The sequence below is a fragment of the Hyperolius riggenbachi genome, chromosome 4 (assembly GCF_040937935.1).
Source record: "Hyperolius riggenbachi isolate aHypRig1 chromosome 4, aHypRig1.pri, whole genome shotgun sequence".
Taxonomy (NCBI): Eukaryota; Metazoa; Chordata; class Amphibia; order Anura; family Hyperoliidae; genus Hyperolius; species Hyperolius riggenbachi.
In genome coordinates, this window is record NC_090649.1 from 72,332,027 (window position 1) to 72,356,052 (window position 24,026).

Here is a 24,026-nt window from a genome sequence, read left to right on the forward strand (position 1 = left end):
GAAGGAAATAGAGTGTGTGTACAGTACAGACAGTGAGTGCACGCACACGCAGGAGCTAGTAGCCTATGAACAGTGACAGTGAGTGTCCTAGTACAGTTACAGTATATAACTATTCAGAAGGAAATAGAGTGTGTGTACACTACAGTACACAGACAGTGAGTGCACGCACACGCAGGAGCTAGTAGCCTATGAACAGTGTCAGTGAGTGAGTGTCCTAGTACAGTTACAGTATATAACTATTCAGAAGGAAATAGAGTGTGTGTACAGTACACAGACAGTGAGTGCACGCACACGCAGGAGCTAGTAGCCTATGAACAGTGACAGTGAGTGTCCTAGTACAGTTACAGTATATAACTATTCAGAAGGAAATAGAGTGTGTGTACACTACAGTACACAGACAGTGAGTGCACGCACATGCAGGAGCTAGTAGCCTATGAACAGTGTGTAATATTGTGGTGTTTGGTGTATACACTTCAGAGTTTTCTGATTATTAGTGATCCGCAGTATCACTAGTAATACAGATATATTTGATTATATGGTGATCTGCGGCATCACCAATAATACAAATATTTATGCGTACTCTGGAAAACAAGGTACAGATAACTTGTGGAAAACCCACCACACTGACGTTAACTCAGAGGGATGGAGACCTCTGGAAGGAAGGGCAGTGTGTGCGATTCTGCGACTAGGATAAGAACGCAGAATTGCGTTCCTCAACAGTAATGATATGCTGAGGAGTTACTGAGTTCCCCGCAAGAAGAACTCAGCAGAGTTAACCCTTTAGTGGAAAACCCACTAAAGGGGGCAAAGTCAAACGGAAAAACGGTTCGGTATCAGAACTGGCAAAGAAGTACCGAATCGACAGACAGAAATCAAGATCAGAGGTCAAGCCAAGGTCAGCAACGGGAAATCAGATGAGCAGAGGTACAGAATAGAGAAACACAAGGGTAGTCAGAAGCCAAGCCAATAGTTGGTAACGGTACGGGCTGGCGAAGTACAAAATCAGGAGGCAAGAGGATAAAGAGATAACAGGCAAAAGGTCATACACAATATAATGCAATAGTACTTTAGGCTATCAACAGAATCTGGCTAAGTGTGGATCCCCAGCTCCAGCTGGTTCTAGCACACTTTGGGATCTGACTAGGGTCTGAGTGCTAACACACAAGTATTCGCTGACTGCAGACAACTTGCAACTGACAGAATGCCTGCTTTTATACTGTGCTGGACTCAAACAGCCCGCCCAGCCATTCAACCAATCACAACGTGGCTCAAGGACCTTGCAGTACAGCTCAAGGACCTTGCTGAGGTCAGCTGACCAGCTGGTCAGCTGACTCTCTTTCTAAGAGTATAAAAGGCTCTACTGCACACGCGCGCGGCCCCTACGGGGTCCAGACTGTCATGAGAGGTGTCTCGGCGAGCAGCATGCCATGAGGCCTGTGAAGGTGTTCCAGGAGTGCAGCCTCGACGTGGAGTACGCTGAGAGGTCTGCGACTGAACGGTGGATCGTGCTACCGCTGCGGACGTGGACGTTTCTCCGCGTTCCGCATGCGGCCATGCGGGCGGTTGCGCTGCTGATGCGGACGCGGACACACGTCCGCGTTCAGCCTGCTGTTGCCTCATTACACAGTGTCAGTGAGTGAGTGTCCTAGTACAGTTACAGTATATAACTATTCAGAAGGAAATAGAGTGTGTGTACAGTACACAGACAGTGAGTGCATGCACACGCAGGAGCTAGTAGCCTATGAACAGTGACAGTGAGTGTCCTAGTACAGTTACAGTATATAACTATTCAGAAGGAAATAGAGTGTGTGTACAGTACAGTACACAGACAGTGAGTGCACGCACACGCAGGAGCTAGTAGCCTATGAACAGTGTCAGTGAGTGAGTGTCCTAGTACAGTTACAGTATATAACTATTCAGAAGGAAATAGAGTGTGTGTACAGTACACAGACAGTGAGTGCATGCACACGCAGGAGCTAGTAGCCTATGAACAGTGACAGTGAGTGTCCTAGTACAGTTACAGTATATAACTATTCAGAAGGAAATAGAGTGTGTGTACAGTACAGTACACAGACAGTGAGTGCACGCACACGCAGGAGCTAGTAGCCTATGAACAGTGTCAGTGAGTGAGTGTCCTAGTACAGTTACAGTATATAACTATTCAGAAGGAAATAGAGTGTGTGTACAGTACACAGACAGTGAGTGCATGCACACGCAGGAGCTAGTAGCCTATGAACAGTGACAGTGAGTGTCCTAGTACAGTTACAGTATATAACTATTCAGAAGGAAATAGAGTGTGTGTACAGTACAGTACACAGACAGTGAGTGCACGCACACGCAGGAGCTAGTAGCCTATGAACAGTGTCAGTGAGTGAGTGTCCTAGTACAGTTACAGTATATAACTATTCAGAAGGAAATAGAGTGTGTGTACAGTACACAGACAGTGAGTGCATGCACACGCAGGAGCTAGTAGCCTATGAACAGTGACAGTGAGTGTCCTAGTACAGTTACAGTATATAACTATTCAGAAGGAAATAGAGTGTGTGTACAGTACAGTACACAGACAGTGAGTGCACGCACACGCAGGAGCTAGTAGCCTATGAACAGTGTCAGTGAGTGAGTGTCCTAGTACAGTTACAGTATATAACTATTCAGAAGGAAATAGAGTGTGTGTACAGTACACAGACAGTGAGTGCATGCACACGCAGGAGCTAGTAGCCTATGAACAGTGACAGTGAGTGTCCTAGTACAGTTACAGTATATAACTATTCAGAAGGAAATAGAGTGTGTGTACAGTACAGTACACAGACAGTGAGTGCACGCACACGCAGGAGCTAGTAGCCTATGAACAGTGTCAGTGAGTGAGTGTCCTAGTACAGTTACAGTATATAACTATTCAGAAGGAAATAGAGTGTGTGTACAGTACACAGACAGTGAGTGCATGCACACGCAGGAGCTAGTAGCCTATGAACAGTGACAGTGAGTGTCCTAGTACAGTTACAGTATATAACTATTCAGAAGGAAATAGAGTGTGTGTACAGTACACAGACAGTGAGTGCACGCACACGCAGGAGCTAGTAGCCTATGAACAGTGACAGTCAGTGAGTGTCCTAGTACAGTTACAGTATATAACTACAATACAAAATACAATCAATCAGTACTAAAGGACAGCAGAAATACTGGTATAGATGAGAAATAAACAGAGGACAGGAGAGAACAGCTGCCCACACAGGCAAGGCCCTGAGGCCTAAAGCTGTAAGCCTGCAGCAGCTGTCTGAGTCTCTCTCTATGTAACACAAAAGCTACTAACTAAAATACAATGTCTATCTAACTAACAACAATATAGGTGTATATAGGAGGTGTATGTGAGCAAAAACGCTAGGTAAATGACCACAATAAAGCTCTTGCTAAGCCAACGCACAAAGGAGCAGATCTCTCTCTGTGCAAAGTCGGGCAAGGACGGAGAAACGGAACATGGCGGCCGCTATTTATAGGGTAGGGGCTGGCCAGGGACATCAATCTGGGCTATGACGCTATTCGAGCTCGGTATTCGAGCTCGAATAGCGCTGTTAGCTCGAATAGCGCGAATAGTGAATGGGCTATTCGAGTTCACTCGAATAGCCCATTCGAATAGCTCCAGCTATTCGGAGCTCGAATAGCTGAAAAAGAGCTCGAATATTCGAGCTACTCAAATATTCGAGCTCTGCTGAGCACCACTGATGGTTACCTTTAGAATGGTTAAAACATGTTCCACTGTGGTGAAAAAGGCTAGAATAGGGCTGTCCTCAGTTTGATGTTGATAGCACAAGTAGTGGTATGTAGATGTCTGGCCATTCATTCTCATTGTCATTGCTTTACCATCTCATCATCACCACTGGAAACAAGGCTATTGCCAGTCTGATCAGCAGTGTAATGCATTTAATGATGTACTTTCCATAGTAGTGCAAGGTGTATGTGACTTCTGGTCAGGTAACAAATTTACATTAGATCAGCTTATCCTCTGTCTGCTAATAGACCCCTGCAGTGTTTCCTCTATAGGGAAAATAAAGTCTGGCTATTCAGTGACTGCAATGGAAGTTCTACAGCCCGGGGCACACTTGCAATAATGGTCATCTGATCATCCTTGATTGTTTTAGATGGCTTCCTCCCTATACATACATGCTCTTTAGCCAACTGCCAGTCAGCATGTTTTGCTCTACAGAGCAGAGGGGGTTGGGCAGGAGTGAGCTGCTGGTCTCTGTAGTGATATATAATAATGCCAGTGAGGAATTATTTGCCAACCTGCCCCGTTACTAGTAGTGATGTATCAAACATCAACATTTCAGTTGGTGAACATGAACGTGAATTTACCATAAATGGTCGTGAGACAGCTGTTCACGGTGGACTCCATAGACTTAAATGGCAGGCTAACGGCCGGCGACTTTAGCTGTTAATAGCAAAGCCTTACAAGCTAGAAACACCAAATTTTCAGGGTATATAGAGGACAGTTGGTGCAAGAGGAAAAAAAATTAAGACCTTATAGATGAGAAAATAGATTTTAAAGTTCTCCTGAGTGTGGGAAATGTTCCCGAAGTTGGTGGTCCTGGAATCATTTCCCAAACTCAGATCGAGAATTTTAAAATGGATTTTCTTAAACTATAAGGTCTTTTTTTAAAAAATGTTTTCCTCTTGTACCCGCTGTCCTTTACATACCCTGAAAATTTGGTGTTTCTAGCACATAAGGGGGCTTTGCTATTAACCGCTAAACTCAGCGGCCATTGATTTCAATGTAAAATGTGAACGCAAATTTACAAAAAAAAAATTGCGTTAAATCTGAATGGTGAACAGCCCAGGTTTCCGGGTGAACTGTTTGGGCCATCTCTAGTTACTGAGCAGACAGCAAACATAGGTGACACCCATACACACTTTGAAAAGGTGACTTACAGGACACCCGAGGGGAAAATAAACTGTATATAAAAGGGCTCTGGATATAGCAGAGAAAAGTGATTACTATGACGTAACTTCTCCCTACTCTCACACAGAACCCTCCCCTAGTGTGCCTAACCCCAAGCCTCCCCCTAGTGGTGTCTAACCCTAAGCCCCCCCCCCCCCTTTTGTGATGCCCAATCCTAACCCCCGATTCAAAAATCTCAGCTAGGTTTTTGTAGCCAAATCAAAAACCTTGCAGATTGAAAAAAAAAAAAAAAAACTCAATTGCCCGTTTCACCACCTTGTAGCCCATAGTTGCAGAAATAACACTGAAGTCTATGGAGGCGCCCTTTTAATACAGATGGCTTCCATTTCACTTGCCCCATGCAGGATTGGCTTTCATCTTATTATATTGCCTAGCGACGCTAAAAAGCAGACATCCTCACATGATATGACATATTATCAGATCCTGAATTGAGAATGTCAGCAATATAGAGCTGTTCTCCTCTTCCACCACTGAGCAGCGCTGTAACGCTGACATCCTCTTTTGTGTCCTGATCACATGATCGGGACCCAGAGGAGGATGTTGGCATTACAGCTGTGCTCAGTGATAGAACAGCAGAGCCGATCGTACAAGGAGAGTTAAGCCTGCATGCGTAACAAAGCATTAGGCAACCTGAGTTTAGCCGGCTGAGGCAGCCCTACCCAAAGTTATCTAAAACAAGATAATTTGGGTAGTAAAAGTTTAAAGGGAACCTGAGATGGGCACTTAAGAAAAAAATTACCTGGGGCTTTCTCCAGCCCCTCTCCAGACTTAATGTCCTCCTCTGCCTCCTGGTTCTTCTGCAATTAATCCCAGCAAGCCCTCTGGTCCGGGGCCAACTGCACCTGCACATCCCAGCAAGGTAGCATGCACAGCTGGACTGTGCCTGCGCTGACTGGGCCCCAACTGGAGGATTTTATGGGGCCAGTTGCAGATACACCAAGTGGCAGAGGACAGTGAGGGAGCGATCAGCCTGGAGGAAGCCCCAGATATGTATTTTTTTTTCTTAAAGTGGATCCGAGGTGGACTTTTACTCATTGCATAATTGTGTTCCTCTCCTATTGTTTATAGGGCATTCCTCAAGCCAAATACTTTTTTGTTTTAATACTCCAATTCCCTATTAACTAAATAAACCACACCCACAGGTTGTGAGAGAGCCTTGGCAGTAGCAAGGGCTCATGGGAGCTCAGTCTGGGCAGGAGGAGGAGGAGGTGGCGTTACTAGCCATTGATTTTAGAGGCAGAGGGGAGGAGGGGGGGGGATTAGGTTTTTTTCACAGGTAAGATACAGATAAGCCTGCCTCTGTGTAATGTTTACAAACAACATGGCTGCTGTCATTGTATCACAGGAACATTTTCTATTAAAGCTGTTTGCAGCTAGGTTTGCTGGGTAAACTAACTAAACTTTAGGTAAGATATATAGACAAGTTACTGGTTATAGTTAATTTTTCATCTCGGATCCGCTTTAAGTGCCCATCTCAGGTAAACTTTAAATAGTGGAGTGTGAGATTGCAGCGAATTCTCGCCATGAATACACCTTAGGCAAGAACAAGGATTTTCCATATAAATGGAATATAAATAGAAATTTAATGATCATAAATAAAAAGCAAAATGGCAATATAAAAAAAAAAACTTTCCATCGATCTCAGGCCCAATAGCGATAAAAAAAATATGCAGTTGGTTTTTGAATGTGTTTAAACTGAAATTTATGCTTACCCATTGGTATTGCAGCTGTATGTACAGTACACCCCCGGCAAAACAGAACTTACCGCCGGGATTTCCTGTTGGCCCGGGGAAAATGTAAATGTTTTTGCGGGGATCACTGTACAGCCACCATAGGACTATATAGGGATCCCAGGCAAATAAACTACAAGGATTTTTTGCAAAAACAATATTTGTTTTTTTTTGTTTTTTTATTTTTTTTATAAAATCCAATACCAGTTTCGCAAAACTAATTTGAAAAATTCTCACAAAACTGCCAGCAACTATTGCGCTCACACCTACCCATCACCAATCTGCACACACACAGGACCTAATTTGTTTCAGTGGTTAATTCAGGGTGTGACAATCACTGTAATCTAAGCTGTAGTAAAAGACAAAAAAATGTCTACAAAGAAGTGTATTTATTAAAAGTCAAAACAATAAGGTTTATAAATATAATAAATAATATTTAATACATTAGAAAAAAAATTGTGGCTACGTGACTGCTGCAGCCCCTTGAGAGTCCATCTCCACAGTGGCATTGTCCCCTAGAAGCAACACTGTGTTGATTATGGAGTCAGAATCAGATTGGCTGACAATGATGCACTCTATGTCTCCAGCATTCTCCACAACAATGTACTCATGTTCTCCTTCTAGTACCACCACTTGCCCAGCATAGTGCACCATGCCAGCCACATCCTCTTCCTTCTCCACAACCGCAATATCCTCTTGGGGGGCATTTTCGGCAATCCATGCAAAGTCCAAGAAAGAGGTCACCAATCCCACCGGTCCTCTGTTGGCAAGGTCCTTTCTGAGGAGCAAAACAAACATTTCCATAGCTTGTCTGCTGAATCGCCACCAGATTTCCGGTGGTGGAATCCTCCCAGCATGAACTTGCCATGTTACAAAGTCTTCAAAATATGGGTCGCCAGCCAGAGGCCTTTCCCATGGAACACAACCAGTCAAGATGACATATAAAAGAACGCCAAAGGCCCACACATCCACATAAGACCCAAGGACTATCCGCTCATCAGGTTGCAATTGACAGATTTCTGGAGACATGAACATGTTGACTGGGTACATGGGTGGGACTGGTGTCCCAGACAGTTGGGTCAGCCCAAAGTCACTGAGCTTCACGTGGTAGCACAGCTTGTCCATAAGAAGGACATTATCTGGCTTCAGGTCTCTGTGCACCAGCCCTTTACTATGCATGTAACCCAAGGCCTCGCTGATCTGATGTGCACAGCGCTTTGCCATAATCTCCGGGATGCCGACCTGTAAAAGAAGAAATAAAATTAATGATCTGAAACTTTTAGAAAAGCATAAACATCTATACACATTTAACTACCAATAATGCACCTGAAGTCATTGTTAAATAATGGTCATACTTCTACACAAGGATAGTAACTGAAATATAGCCAACACTAGTCATAACTGGGAAAATCTGGCAGTATTAATTAACGACCCTGACATTACACCCAGTCATAGACCTTATGTTGGAAAATTTCCTAATAGAAGAACAAAAAACTCATTTCAATGCCAAGGGGTGCATTCATTTGTCATACTGAGTTATTTATATAAGGTTGGTGACATTTGTCGTCTTAGATTCTTCAATAAGCAAGAACTCTTTGGACAATGAAATAGTCACTGATAACTCATCAACCAGGTAGATAAGAGACATGATACTAAATGATTTGACATGTATTTGTGGATATTTGAAATATAAAAGGTTAATCCTTTTCAGCATCTTGGTGTAGATTTGGCTGCCCCCATATTCTAAACACCAAGTAAAAAAGAAGGGAAGGAGAAAAAATGGCCACTATAATAAGGAAAACCCAAACAGATCATGGTGACCCAGAAGTAAGCTACTTTAGGAAGTATGCTTTGCTTACCCTAGGCTGGATGAGGGAGTCCAGAGATCCAGCTGGTGCCCATTCCTGGGTAAACACAAAATGGTGCGGGGAGTCCATGTAGCCAGGATGAGTGGAAATGATTCCATCGTGACCACTAAGGAACATGGACACCACAAGTTCACCAAGGAAAGCCTCCAGACTAGTTCCAGTTTTCTTGACCAATTTTAAGGCAACATGTGTACCTGTAATAGATTATAAGTTATAGATAGTCAATGAATAATGGTCAATTCTTAAAACTATTTTTAAGGTAGATTGTTTTCTAAAATCAGAATCTACATTCTTTTATTATTATTTAGTATTTATATAGCACCAACCTCTTTCCTCAGCTCTTTTAAAGTGGATACAAGCTGAAAAAATAACTATAACAAGTAACTTGTCTATATATCTTATCTAAAGTTTAGATAGTTTACACAGCAAATCTATCTGCAAACTGCTTTAATAGAATAAAAATATTTCTTCCTGTGATACAATGACAGCAGCCATGTTTGTAAACATTACACACAGGCAAGCTTATTTGCATCTAGAGCAAAGAAAACTAATCCCCCCTCCTCCCCTCTGCCTCTGAAATCTCTGGCTAGTAATACCTCCCCCTCCTCCTGCCCAGACTGAGCTCCCATGAGCCCTTGCTACTGTCTGAAAGTGCCTTGGCTCTCTAAAAACCTGTGGGAGTGGCTTATGTAGTTTATAGGGAATTAGAGCATTAAAACAAAACAAAGTATTTGGCTTGAGGAATTCCCTATAAACAATAGGAAAGGAACACAATTATGCAATGAGTAAAAGTTAATCTCGGATCCACTTTAAGCCTTGTACACACCATGCAATTTCCTATCAGATAGATGGGTCGATAGATAATTACCGACAGATCAGATTGAATTTCCGATCCTTTTTCTGATTGATTTTCTGATCTTATATGCACATTGGTCAGAAAAAAAAAAATGGAAATCAGTTCAGACCTGTCAAATTATCTATTCGACCCATCTGACGGGAAATTGCATGGAGTGTACCAGGCTTTTAATAGTATATAGTCGTGTCACTAGCCTGGGACCCAGTGCTGGAAGGCAAAAGTGCTATCCACTATGCCCCCTTCTTAAAGTGGATCCGAGATAAACTTTTACTCATTGCATAATTGTGTTCCTTACATATAGTTTATAGGGCATTCATCAAGCAGAGGGGAGGAAGGAGAGGGGAGTGAGCTGAGGGCTGGAGATGCAGTTGCAGCTTGCCTGTGTGTAATGTGACAAACAGAATATGGCTGCCCTCATTGTATCACAGGAATAAACAAACATGAAACTGTTGAAGCTGTGTTCCTTACATATAGTTTATAGGGCATTCATCAAGCAGAGGGGAGGAAGGAGAGGGGAGTGAGCTGAGGGCTGGAGATGCAGTTGCAGCTTGCCTGTGTGTAATGTGACAAACAGAATATGGCTGCCCTCATTGTATCACAGGAATAAACAAACATGAAACTGTTGAAGCTGTTTTTTTTTTTACTTTTTTCCATTCATAAATTAGGTTTGATAGTTACAAAACTGAAGAATGAATGATAAAGAATAGGTCTTTACCTGTTGCCTTATCCAGAGCCAAGACAACTTCGCCATATGATCCTTTCCCAAGGAACTGAATGACGTCATAACGCTCTTCGGAAGTTTTCTCTAATTAAAAACTGGCGGCCATTTTCAATTCTTAGATCTGAAGGACGAGGATGAGATAAGCACTACATTAATCATTGTAAAGCCTAACAGATATTCCAACACTTTCACTTGCATCCAGATCTAAACACTTTTGGCTTGAGTTATATAAGATCAATGCATTTTATGTCTTTCTAGGATTAGACAATACTACAAAATGTTATAAAGACTTAATAGGCTAAAACTGGTCAATATAAATATGAGATAAAATGTGATCTAAAAGAAATTATTATTTAAAGATTTGATTTCAAAGAGACATTAATGTTCAATTCCAGACTAATGAGGAAAGATTGGAAATATTCTGGTTGTTTTTCCTGTCTGCATCCCTGGTGTGGAAATTTATCTCTGCTTCCCACCTCATGTAGAATGGATATTAAGTCACTTTCCAGTGGCCCTAAACCGTAATAAAAATGGTTTTGACTTTTATGTAAAATGTGCTTTGTTTGTCAGCTTTTTTTTTTCTTGGATTCAGTTTGGTATCAACAAAAATTGTATTATCGATAGTATGCAACTAATATAGCCAAATAAAACAATGTACTTTTTATTATTTTGTTGTATTAACAGTCCCTTGATATGTTACACATCTACAGTGACATGAATACATTTTGTGGTGCGATGGAAACTTTACACACATAAAACATGAATAGACAAACTTTGTGTACAGTTTTGCACAATTGAAACTAAATGACCACAAGTGAAACTATTCTTGGTATATGGACCAGTATTCTATTCCTATATGGTATGTGGGAGAAAAATAAGAATTGAATCTGGTGTTCTACCTTACAAATATTAACGAAGGAAAGCTAAAATAAAGTTGTAATTTGTAGCTCATAATTCACTTAAAAATTTTCAAAAAACATAATACTAAGGCTTAAAATATTAAAGCTGGATTTCTCTATAATTTGTTTTCTAGATCTCTTTATATTGTACATCACTTTTTAATAGTGGGGAACATGATTCAAATTCTGCTGTTTATGCTTCAAGCACTGTAGCTGGACATATAAAGCCTGGTTTAAAAATTAAGTAGCAAAATGTTTTAACCTCGGTCTAGCTTATAAAGTGAATTGAAAACATTGCCCTATATTCTTTATAATGAATTAGGATACTAACTAAAGCACTTCAAGACAAAAAAAAACTACATTTAGCAAATAGAACTTACCTGAGGACTGGTCAAGTAGTTGGAATGGTGGTTATGGTGAGGTGGATCAGCGACTCAATGAAGGAAGGAGCTTCACTACAGCTAGAGAAGACAACCAGCTTCTGTAAGGTACAGTCTTCACAAAGTGCTATCAGAAAGACCTTTGAGAAAGTGAATGGGTCTCTAAATGTTCTCTCCACCTTTTTATAGGTAAACTCAGGTTTCTAATCTTGAGGGCCTTCCTTGTCCAGACAAAAAATGTCCTCAAACCTCCATTGAGATTCAAATTAGAGGTGTGATTTTCAACTTCACCATTCATGGAGGCTCTTTTGTGGAGGATCTAAGTGTGAACATTTCTAGGCCACAATGGTTGGTGATACATGGGCATGCCTTTGTTTTCACTTCTTTTGAATTGTTTAATGTTAACGAGTTTATGAGAAGGTCGGACATGATTAAAACCTCTTCTCTCTGTATTATCCTAAAAAAAAAAACTGATTTCATCTGAAAGATTAAAATGTTGAAAATGTTTAAGAGTTTTAAATATATATATTTTTCTTATTTATATTCACCTTAGCTATGTCTACAACTACCACTAATCAACATGCACAATTATATTGTTATACCAAAACTCAACAGACCACTTTAGTAGAAGGCCATCAAGCTGCTATGATGTGATGAAGGCAGGCCTGTCTTATCTCAGGTTCTACTGACAGTTAAATGTATATTATAGATTTATAGTCAACCTGTAAAACCTTTCACTTTCAATGAATCTAAGACAACCTGGGTTTTATTAAAGAATATACCTGTTGCAAATGTTTGCACATGGCTGCAACTGCATGACCCGGGCACCTATAGCAGGCCTTATTTTTACCAATCCAATTTAGCTATGTAGAATTGCTTAGATTACTAAATGACCATCACAAATGATTATTGCTGGTGCCCCCACCAAAGCCTCATGCACATGTGTGAGGACTGTCATTACCTCTGGGCTACAGTTGGCTGCCATCTTTTTGCAGGTGCCGGACAACAGCTTAGTCATCCTGCACCTGTATGCAGCTTAGTTGTCCTTCGCCTTCCATTGACGCCTTCTATAGCCATCTTATGCTGGGCATACACGGCTCATTTTTTATTATCAATCGAGCTGCTGATGGCTCGATTGATAATATCCGACGTGTCCGATCATCGCGCCAGAACGATACAGCGCTCAATCCCCGCGGGCGGACAATGGAAGAAACAAAGCGCAGATAAGGAAGTGCCCGCAGGGACGAGTGGGGATGCACCAGGATCGAGCCTGCGGCTTGATTCCGGCGCACAAACGAGCCGTGTTTGCCCAGCATTAGCATTCTATTGACGGGAATCACAAGTACAAATTGAGCTGAAATCACAAGATTTTGTAGCTGAATCGTGATCAAGGACCCAAACGCAATCGCCAGAAAGCAGAAGGCAAGCGCCCAATGTGAACCCGGCCCTAAGAGCTAGCACTCCAAACCATGCAGCACCTGTAATATATTGTGCAAAAGTCCAATTATTTTAGTAATTCAACTAAAGCTGAGTACACACGTCCGCTAACGATCGTTCGAAAATGGACAATAACTGGATCGATAATCGTGCGTTTCTAATTTTCCAACGATAATTTTTTTTGAACGATAACGATCATTATCGTTCAATCCGGCCGATCCAACCTGGCGGATTTTTTAACAAATAATCGTTCAATCGTTGTAGTGTGTACAAATATCGTCCGAGAACGGTGATGTTCTACGCATGTTTGTAATTCCGGAAGTTTTGTTAGAGATATTTTGAAACGGTAATAAGGAACGTTATAATGTGAAAGATAGTAGTGTTTTGAACATCGTTACATGTGTACTACGTTGGCCGATATTTTTAATAGCGTCACTTCCGTTTGCGCATGCATTTTTTATTGGTCGTCGTTCAGTACTTTTTAGAAAAATCGTTCATGTGTGTACACGGTCATTCGTTATGAATGATTATTCACTTCTCATTTTAATATCTTGCATACGTCACAAATCGTTTGTTTCGAACGATCTTTATCGGACGTGTATACGAACCTTTAAAAAGGTGAAACTAAAATATGAAATAGGAACCCTTTGCAGGTGTTTTGGAATATTTAGCCGATTAGAGTCTGACCCTATAAGCCTAGAATATTGAACATTCTCACAATATTTGAATATTTGATTTTGATTTTGGGGTTCTCATAAGCTGAAAGCCATAATCATCAAATTATTACAAATCAAGACTTGAAATATCTGTCTTTGCTTGTAATGAGTCTATTCCATATAGTAGTTTAACCCTTTAAGTTGAATTACTGAAATAAATGGACTTTTGCATGATATTCTAATTTTTGGAGTTTCACCTGCCGGTGCCAGCCTGTCTCACTGCCCTCTCTTGGCTGCAGCCGGGAAACAATAGGAGACATTATTCTGCAAGGAGCTTCCTTTGGTTGAGAATAAGCCCTTATATGGGATGTTTAGTAGTATAAACCATTTAGATAAAGGTGGCCCTCTTATGGTTTTCCTATAAACAGGTTATGTGCCCTCAGCACCTCCATTGTTTACATTTACTCTCACTCATTGTTATTTTAACATGCCACTGGCCCTGCAGTCTATTCAGCAGTAGAATGAATTATAATTGGATTGCAGAGTGCAGGGTGTATGTAATCTCTTGCCAGGCAATCCATTTACATTAGATTAATTTGCCCTCTGCTGGAGGAACCCTGTGGCCTCTGTAGAGAGTATTGGTACCAAGTTGGTATTGATCACTAATTATTTACAACTGCCGCGGTCATATTTTTGCATAAGATGCAAAATGTACGAGTGAGTTACCATAACCCTACATGTCACAATACAACCTTAACGTCGCACTGTGAACATCCCATAGGATTAGCATTGCAGTGCGGTAAGCTACATTATTAGACTTTATAATGCAGCTCCGCAACGTCCCACTGTGAATGAGCCCTGAAGCAAAATTACGTTTTTTTAATCCTAAATTAGGCCACGTTCACATTATGAAACGCAGATGGCCGTGTGTTCGGAACGCAACACGTATGAACGCACGCCATCTGCATTTCTATGCATTGTGTGGCTGATCCAATTCCCTGAAAGTGAATGGGTCAGCCGCATGTTTTGTGAAAAAATGCGCGCAGCATGCGTTCACACACCGCACTGGTCCAGAACACATGCAGTGCGTACATCAGACAGTGTAGTCTATGCACTTCTGATATGCGTTTCTGCCTCCTACATCCGTTGCTGAAATCCGGACGGCAAGGCATGCAGTGTGAACGGGGCCTTAAGGATCCCTTTATACTGAATCTTGCATTATATTTCAAAATTACACCAAATTATGATTTTTTTATTTTTTTTATTTGAATTTATTTTTGTGTAATCCGTTCATAAATTTAGCATGTTAAAAAGAGTGACTGCAGCAGTCTTAAAAGTTTTGCATAAAATTGCACAAAAAAAGTTTGCACAAACAGAATCATTAGGAGAAATAGGGGGAAAAAGTACAAAAATAGTAACCATTCAAAAAAAACCTTGTAGCTTCAGAAAAAATTAAATTTTTTTTAAAGATTCCAAAGAAAATAATGGTTTTTGTTGCAGTACACTTCAACCCTCTTCAACAATTGGTGTTAACGCGACGGCTCCCCCAGGACTTCCTATCGTCAATTGGCATAAAGTGCTGGGGTTGGAGATTGCAGGGGATCGCGCGCACTGATGTGATAAATTTTAAGAAAAATAGGATTTATTAATTAAAAATAATCGCAAGAAAATACACAAAATTAATAAACAAAATTCATTTGTGTGCTAAGTGTTATAGCTCTGCAGTGAGCTTTTAACCTTCCTGGCGGTATGAGGTTTTTTTTAACCTATGTTTTTTTTTTTAGCATGTAGCTAGCCTAGCGCTACCTACATGCATCCCCCCTCCCTGCGGCGTCCCCCCGTAGTGTCTGATCACCGCTTGCCCATAAGGAAATCCCGTTCTGAACGGGATTTCCTTGAGGGCTTCCCTCGTCGCCATGGCGACGAATGTGACGTCACAGGGAGTCCCGATCCACCCCATAGCGCAGCCTGGCAGCGATTGGCCAGGCTGCACAAGGGGCATGCGTAGCGGCGGATCAGCGGGGATCAGACCAAACACACAGCAAAGTGCTAGCTGCGTGTTTGAAAAAAAAATTATGCAAATCGGCCCAGCAGGGCCTGAGAAATCCGCGGCGGGTTACCCCATGTCCAGCACGGGGTTACCGCTAAGGAGGTTAAAGCTGGTTACTGGGGGGTGTAAGCCAACAGTCCTCAACTGGTTAATACATAAACCGTTCCAAGTTCTGTGTACTCATTTTAAAGGACAACTTTAGTGAGAAAAATATGGAGGCTACTGTATTTCCTTTTATACAATACCAGTTGCCTTGCAGCCCTGCTGATCTATGAATTAGAAGCAAAGGATTAGCAGGACAGCCAGGTAACTGGTATTGCTTAAAATGAAATATGGCAGCCTCCATATACTCCACCCCCCCCCCCCCCCCCCATTACAGTTGTCCTTTAAGAGAACAGACAAGTGTGGTTTGTTAAGGGACCAATGGGGAGATCTGGCAGCATATTAAAAGATGCTTTGTCAGGGCTTACATTAGTACAGGAAGTGCAGCTGGGATCAACATGTACAGGGATGGGTGGTGGGGATCTTCCATGGTTAATTGAAGAATAATAAATTAACTTTTGTTACATTCTCAACGTCAACCTTTTTGGGGAAGGCAAACTGCTCAGAAAAATCTCAATGGGATGGAGGGCTGCTGTACACAAGCTAGACGACTGTCAGGAGAGGCACCCTGACCTGACACCTGGACTGAGAACCATACAGTGTGTATAATGCTGGGCATACACGGTTACTTTCTGCCATTGGATTGTTTTGCTGCTCGTTTCTCTTATCTTCCGCTCATTTTTCTTATCTTTTTCCATTCAATGCTATCACAAATCGAGCAGCGAAACGATGGAACGGGAGATTGGACATGTCGGAAATTATCGAGCCATCTATCTGGCTTGAAAATGAACCATGTATTCCCTGCATTAGGCTTTATTATCTGGTTATCCTTGCCCAGAACACAGGATAGAACAGGTAAAGCTGTCAGGGCAGGGAACAGACTCATCTCTTCTGGGTTGTAAGTGATGGAGCTCCACATGCCAGCCCAGCAGTCGTCTGTCTCCAGCACTGCTTACTCTACTTCCCAATTAGCAGAAGTAGAGTGAGTGGAGCTGAGGACAGGTACTCTTGGATCTCTATCGCATGGAGCGAGGAACAGGTGAGTCCATGTTGCCAGCCTGCAGCGCTAATTTGTTGGAGCACCTTATACAGCGTTTTCCTGAAAATAGGGGGGCAAAATGCCGCTCCCACGCCCTTGCAGCCCGACGCAAATGTGCCACTTGGCATCATGGGCAGGACGGCGCTGCCCCCCCCCCCCCCCCGCCCCTGGGGTGTAGAGACAGTGGCGGACACTGACAGGTTAAGAATTCATGCACATTTTACCTTGTGGGGGACAACGCCGGGGGCTTTGTTGCATTAGTTGCTCATCCCGATTTTGAACGCTGTTATTGCTATGCATCCGATCGCGCATGTCAGCCAGAAATTTTGCAGCATGTCCAGTTGATACATCAACACATTTCGGGCCAAAATTAGTTGCACCATTGATCATACACAAGTCTTGCTGGCACCAATTTTTATCTGATTTGATTATAATTATGGAATCGGATGGTTGATCAGCTGCCAAGTTGAGTAATGTATGGGCATCTTATTGCAGCTTCTTAAATTAAAAACTTCTACCTAATCACTTTGATGATACTTGTCTCTAATTAGATCTTGTCTGACCAAAGTATCCTGGAAAAAAAAAAACAATAGCTGGAGGCCTTATTGTCAGAGAAACTAATATAATTAAGGATTATCAAAGACAGATGTTTTTCTTCATCTAGGCATACAATGGCCAATCTGAGTCAATTAAAAAAAAAAAAAAAAAACTAAAGTGACAGCGCTGGTTTTTGGGGGGCAAAGTGAATGGATACAGGAAATGATATTCATCACTATGGAATTATTAACACCTAATAGCCTTTCAAGCTAAAGGTGGCCATGCACGACTCAACTTGGTGGCATATCGACCATCCGATTTGATTATGATTAGAATTGGACGAAAATTGGTGCCACCAAGTACATGCCCGACCATCAATGCAACCAATTTTGGTCCAAAATTGGTCGCATACAGTATATCAGTCAGACATGCTGCAAGATATCAGGCCGTCCTGGTTGGTCAGGTATGCGGCTGTAACAGTGATATCAGGACAAGCCGTAAACACAACAAAACACCCAATGCTGTTGCCCTAATGTAGGAGTATGTAATGTGTGCATTTATACATTACCTGTCTTGTGGTGTCAGTTTGCTTCTGATTAGCCACATACACGCTGCTGGCACATAGCATGCCAGCATGTGACATCACACGCCATGCCTGCAACATGTATGTGGCTAAGGAAGAACGAAGAAGAAGACTGACGAGCATTGCGACACAGGACAGGTAATTTATGACTGGAAACATTACATACACATTTATACATTAGGGGAATAGCGGAAATGGCATGCTTGGCCGATTCCTGAGAGATGTGCGATGGAGCACATGGCCAGGCATGCCCAAATTCACAGACTTACCAGGGCTTCTAATGGAGGATCCAGGCAGTGGAGGACAGCGAGGAACCGATTATACCTGGGGATTCCTCCAGCCACCTTCAGGCTAATTTTTTTGACACTTAAGTCAAAAAAAAAAAATTTACTCACCTGGGGCTTTCCTTAGCCCCCTGCAGCTCATCGTTGCCCTCGCCGTGTCCCTCAGATCCTCCTGTCCCCACCGGCGGCCACTTCCGGTTTCGCCGTCACCGGCCATCAGGCTGGAAACGTGAGTGATTCTTCGCGTTCCCAGCCACAATATCTCCCCCTAAGCTGCTATTGCGGCCTTCCTTGGATCAGTCAAAACCAGCCTCATCAGCCTGCCAACAGACTGTACAAACAGGGAAACTGTTAGAACGGCCGCCCCGCGGACGGGTCTGACAACCAGTCGTTTGAATAAATCAGGCGTGTGTATGCGCCTTAAGGCCTCTTTTTCACGAACTGTTGAGCTGTGTGCTCAGCAAGCAGTTGCCAGGCAGCAGTGAGCAGTTACCAGGCAGCGACAAGTGTCAGAATTTTAGCAGTTTTATTTATGCAGGAAAAACTGTCATATGTATAGGTTTTAAATGTTAATATTCTATGCAAAATTTTATTGTAAACTGTAAAGTTTGGTTACTTCTTTAATATATTGCTCTATGACATCTAAGCATATTCCAGGCTGTAAAGCTTATGAGATTATTTTAACTTGCAAGCTGGAAAATTGTTTACATGTTCCTTTGCTTGAAGGCCAAGGCCAGCAAGAAAAGATACAAATTTCCCAGCTAGAGAAGTCAAAATATGAAAGATATAAAACAAAAACAAGGTGTTTTCCCAATTAGTTAAAGATGATTCAATTATGCAACCTGGTGGTTTCATAGTTTTAATATTATTATTAATAGACTGTTATTTATGATGAGATAGCGACATATGCCGGTTAGACATATAATAATAATTTTATAAGAAAGACAAATATATACAACATGATTTTATATTATTAAGATGTAATATGCAATTATATCTTATATGATTAATTGTTTTAATAAGTATATAATAAGCTTTATATTTAAATAAGTATATTAGAAGCCCCATATGCTTCAATAAGCTTTAAATTACTGAAGGCTCTTACAGGTCCATGTACAGTGTTTGGCCTGAAACGCACCAGAGGAGTTTTTCTGAGCGTTTTGAGTTTTTAAATCTGCTGCTAATGTTATCCTATGTATCTGTGCACACTGGAGCAATGAGGTTTTGTAAAAAACCCCATAGCATTACATTGGGAAGAGCTTTTGAAACCTCTAAAAGCTCTTCCCAATGTAATGCTATGGGGTTTTTTACAAAACCTCATTGCTCCCGTGTGCACAGACACATAGGATAACATTAGCAGCAGATTTAAAAACTCAAAACGCTCAGAAAAACTCCTCTGGTGTGCACCAGGCCTTAGTGTCAACCTGACCTGGGAAAGTACAGACACATTCCAAAAACTAATTAGCAGAGAACATTTTATCAGTAATGCGTCATGAATGACATTGTTTAATGTTTTTGAAAGTCCATGTCTGGGTCAAAAAAGTCAGCCAGCAGACAAGATGGCTGGTGACGTCCAGTTTTAATTAAGTGCGTCAGAAATGACCTAAACAAAATGTCAGATGACATTAATTCCCACAAGATAAGGTAATTAAGGATTTATAAACAATAATATTGTGATTTAGGTATTCAAAACATAGATAGCGTTTGACGCACGAAAGCTTTAGCCAATCAGAGCCTGGGATCCAGGGAAATTCCAGATTAGGCAGCCATATTGCACCCTATCCCTATAAAGGTAGGAGCTGTAAGCTCATAGTTTGCAGAAGCCCAACAATCTCCTGAGAAGACACATGAGGCAGAAGCTACCTTCCCATAAGTGGTTCTAGATGCTGGAGAGATGACAGAGGGGGTAATATGCTTAATATTCTGATGATTTACTTTATTAATTTTTCAGCATTAAGTTTTGTTAAGATGTTAGCAAGAAGTTTTTTTAGAAGCTATTTTTTATGCTGTTTCTTTAAGAAGATTACTACAAGTTTTACACAGCTACTAGATACACAGCTATTGATACAGATGAGACTACTTTTGATCTTTTTCTACATAACACAACTGTTATATTATTTTTTGAATGTACTTAGAAGATTGATGAACGCTTGGTTATAAAGCCTTGATAAGATGGAATACTGTTAGAAGGAAACACTACTTGGAACTGTTCATATTTTGTATATAGGCTGTATGATAAGCAAATACAATTTTTTTAATATAAAATCATATACTGAGTGCTCTGATTCATTTCAAGTTATACCATCAATCTATAATTACTGTTATAGAGGGTTCAGACCCCGCTATGCCGGATTTATATGATAGCAACGCTTTAAAGGCTGGTCCTTTACTGAGTTAGCAATCATGAAAAAGGCAAGAACCGCTTAGGTTTTTGACACAAGCAGTTACCAAGCAGCAGTGAGCAGGTGAGAGTTTGAGAGGCATTTCACTGCTTAGAGGGCTGGAACCCACAGGAGCGCTTTTGGCAGCGTTTTGGCAGCACTGCGATACGCTAGCAGTTTGCCAAAACGCTCAGCTGATGTTAATGGATGGGGCAACTTCCACAGGAGCGTTTGCGTTTCTCAGAAACGCAAACGCAGGACGTGCAGCATTTTGGGAGCGTTAGCGCTTCAATGTAAAGTATTGAACCGCTAGCGGAAACGCTCAGCAAAACCTAAACTGAGCGGTTTTGCTAGCGTTTTGCGGTTCAGCACACTAACAAAATGAAAAATAATTCACAGGACCAATCAGGATAAAAAACGCAAAACGCAAAACGCTAGGCACCCGCTGGGGAAAAAAATACAATGTTGCAAAACACAACCAAAAACGCGCATGAATCCGCTTGCAAACCGCTCAGACAAAACGCTAGCGGTTGCGTTTTGCGTTTGCGGTTTTCAGTGGGTTCCAGGCCAGAAAGTTCGTGGAAAAGAGGCCTTACTCTCTCCACTTGTAATGGTGTTGAGCTGCTGTGCACAGCATTATTTGTGTTTTTGAACAAGGGAACCTGGATTCTAACACTATTAAAGAACAGGTCCATTATTTTGCATAATATATTTGTAAATACGCATCTTATCGACCATCCTTAGGCCTCTTTTCCACAGACTGTGGATAGGCAGCTCACAACTGCCTGGTATCTGCTTGATGCTGCCTGGTAATTGCTTGCCGAGCACACAGCTCAACAGTCCTTGGAAAAGAGGCCTGAGGCTGTACAGAGGCATTAGTAGCCTGCAGGCTAGCAACGTGTTCTATTCCCATGGGAACATACTGTATTCTCAGCATAGGTGGTTATAGGCTGCCTTGCCAGAGTTTAATCTAATGTGTGTAAGAGCTTTTTTCTTGGTAGTAAGGCCCATACACACGGCATACAAATGTCTGTACAGACACGTGTTGAGCGACGGTTTGTGCAACGGTTTGTTCGTGTGTACGCTGCAAAAGAGACTGCAGACACAGCCACATTTGAGCGATTAAACTGGTGAATCTCGTGACTTGTCTCACAAACCGTCGCTTAGTCTGTTAGTGTCCTCTCGTGTGTACGAAAGTCTTCTACAGACAGCAGAGAAGCTACCATAGTACTACTACTATACGTAGTCTGTGGCAGACAGCTTCCATCGGGTCTTCAATCTCTGTTGCCACATGTGTACAACTGTCACGAATGTGAATTGTCGCTGCCATGAATATGCTGTTGTCTCTTGTCTGTTTGTCGCTGCCTCACAACTACAGACAAATGTATGCCATGTGTATGGACCTGTACACACCCTGCAATTTCCTATCAGATAGTTTGGTCCTGTTGGAAATAATTAAATCAATCTGATTCCGATGATAATTGTTACAAACCATCCAAAGTCTCATACACTCGCACAACAGCGGTCTTTTATGCAGCACAATTGTTGAACAACTTGTTGTGAAACAAGTTGAAACAGCTCAAAAAGTATTTTGCTATTGTTCAAACAGCTGATAAGACTGAAGCTAGGTACACATCATACAATTGTATTAGACGGATGGTTTGATAGATAATTTCTGACATTTCGGATCTTTTTTTAGGTCGATTTACTGATCGATTTCTCATAGAAGTGAATGGAAATAGATAAAATATAACAGAATCGAATCAGAAATCGATCGGAAAATTGAATTGGAAATTGGACGGAAAATCTACAGAAAAAAACGCATCATGCGTACCCAGCATGATAAGAAGTCAATCTAACAGTTGGATTGACTTATCAGTTTTATAAGCTTTTTAACCAATAGCAAAAAAATTTTAGCCGTTTCAACTTGTTTCACAACAAAAGTTGTCCAACAGTTGTGCTGCATAAAAGACCGCTGTTGAGCGTGTGGATGGGGCTTTAGGGCTGTTCTCATTTTGGTGTTGATACTACAAGTAGTGGTATGTAGATGTCTGGTCATTCATTCTTATTGCTTTACCATCTCATTACTACTAGAGACAAGGCTATTGCCAGTCTGCTCAGCAGTGTAATGCATAATGATGTACTTTCCATACTAGTGCAGGGTGTATGTGACTTATGATCAGGTAACACTTACATTAGATCAGCTATCCTCTGTCTGCTAATGCAGAGTTCCCCAACCTTATCCTTAAAGGGAACCCGAGGTGAGAGGGATATGGAGGCTGCCATATTTATTTCCTTGTAAACAATGACAGTTGCCTGGCAGTCCTGTTGATCTTCTGGCATACAGTGTCTGAGTCAGAACCCTGGAATAAGCATGTGGCTAATCCAGTAATACCTGAGTCAGAGTACCTGATCTGCTGCATGCTTGGTCAGGGTCTATAGTAGTGTTGGGCGAACAGTGTTCGCCACTGTTCGGGTTCTGCAGAACATCACCCTGTTCGGGTGATGTTCGAGTTCGGCCGAACACCTGGTGGTGTTCGGCCAAACTGTTCGGGGTTCGCCGAACTGCTGAATGCATGGCCGAACAGGGCCCCTGTTCGGCCGAACAGGGCCCTGTTCGGCCGAATACTGCCCCCCATGGGGTCGCAGGCATAAGGGGGGAGCATGCCCCGATCGCGGGGGGGGTCGGAAATTCCCCCCACCCCCTCCGCTAGCGCTCCCCCCTCTGCCCGCTTCCCCATACAAAAAGTTTAAAGCAAGTTCAATAGTACCTGGTGGCACTGGCTGGCAGTGGAGTGAGGAGGAGGAGGAGTCCGAGTAGCAGAGTGACGTTGAGGCCGGGCAGCGGGCGGTTCAGCGCTAGTACCCTTGTGGTACTTCCGCCCTTTCTCTGACCTCACGTCCTCGTATGCGTCATCACGCAGAGGACGTGAGGTCAGAGAAAGGGCGGAAGTACCACAAGGGTACTAGCGCTGAACCGCCCGCTGCCCGGCCTCAACGTCACTCTGCTACTCGGACTCCTCCTCCTCCTCACTCCACTGCCAGCCAGTGCCACCAGCCCAGGTACTATTGAACTTGCTTTAAACTTTTTTTATGGGGAAGCGGGCGGAGGGGGGAGCGCTAGCGGAGGGGGTGGGGGGAATTTCCGACCCCCCCCGCGACCGGGGCATGCTCCCCCCTTATGCCTGCGACCCCATAGGGCCCCCAAAATGGGCATGTTCGGGGGTCCCATTGACTCCCATTGAGTTCGGCGTTCGGGCCGAACATGCCGAACATCTGGCCCATGTTCGGCCTGTTCGGCCCGAACCCGAACATCCAGGTGTTCGCCCAACACTAGTCTATAGCTAACAATATTAGAGGCAGAGGATCAACAGGACAGCCAGGAAACTGGTATTGCTTAAAAACCTCCCTGGCGTTCAATTTCCCCAGGATTTCTATGCAAAAAAAATGATAACATTTATTTAAATTTTTTTTCCTGTAACTTGCCAAAATGTGTCAAGCAAGGGTCTAGTATACAGTGCAGGAGAGTATTGATGTGTATGCACATTC

The 24,026-nt window shown here is 42.3% G+C and overlaps 1 protein-coding gene across 1 annotated transcript; it reads right to left on the minus strand.

Annotated features, from left to right (window-relative positions):
* Positions 1-7,146: 7,146 nt before the first annotated feature.
* LOC137504667 (serine/threonine-protein kinase SBK1-like) lies at positions 7,147-18,238 on the minus strand. Its single transcript, XM_068233253.1, has 4 exons — positions 18,208-18,238; positions 10,124-10,213; positions 8,544-8,746; positions 7,147-7,926 (listed from the first exon to the last, which is right to left on the minus strand). Exons 1-4 carry the CDS (start codon positions 18,236-18,238, stop codon positions 7,147-7,149), a joined length of 1,104 nt encoding a protein of 367 aa, XP_068089354.1.
* Between the last annotated feature and the right edge of the window lie 5,788 nt (positions 18,239-24,026).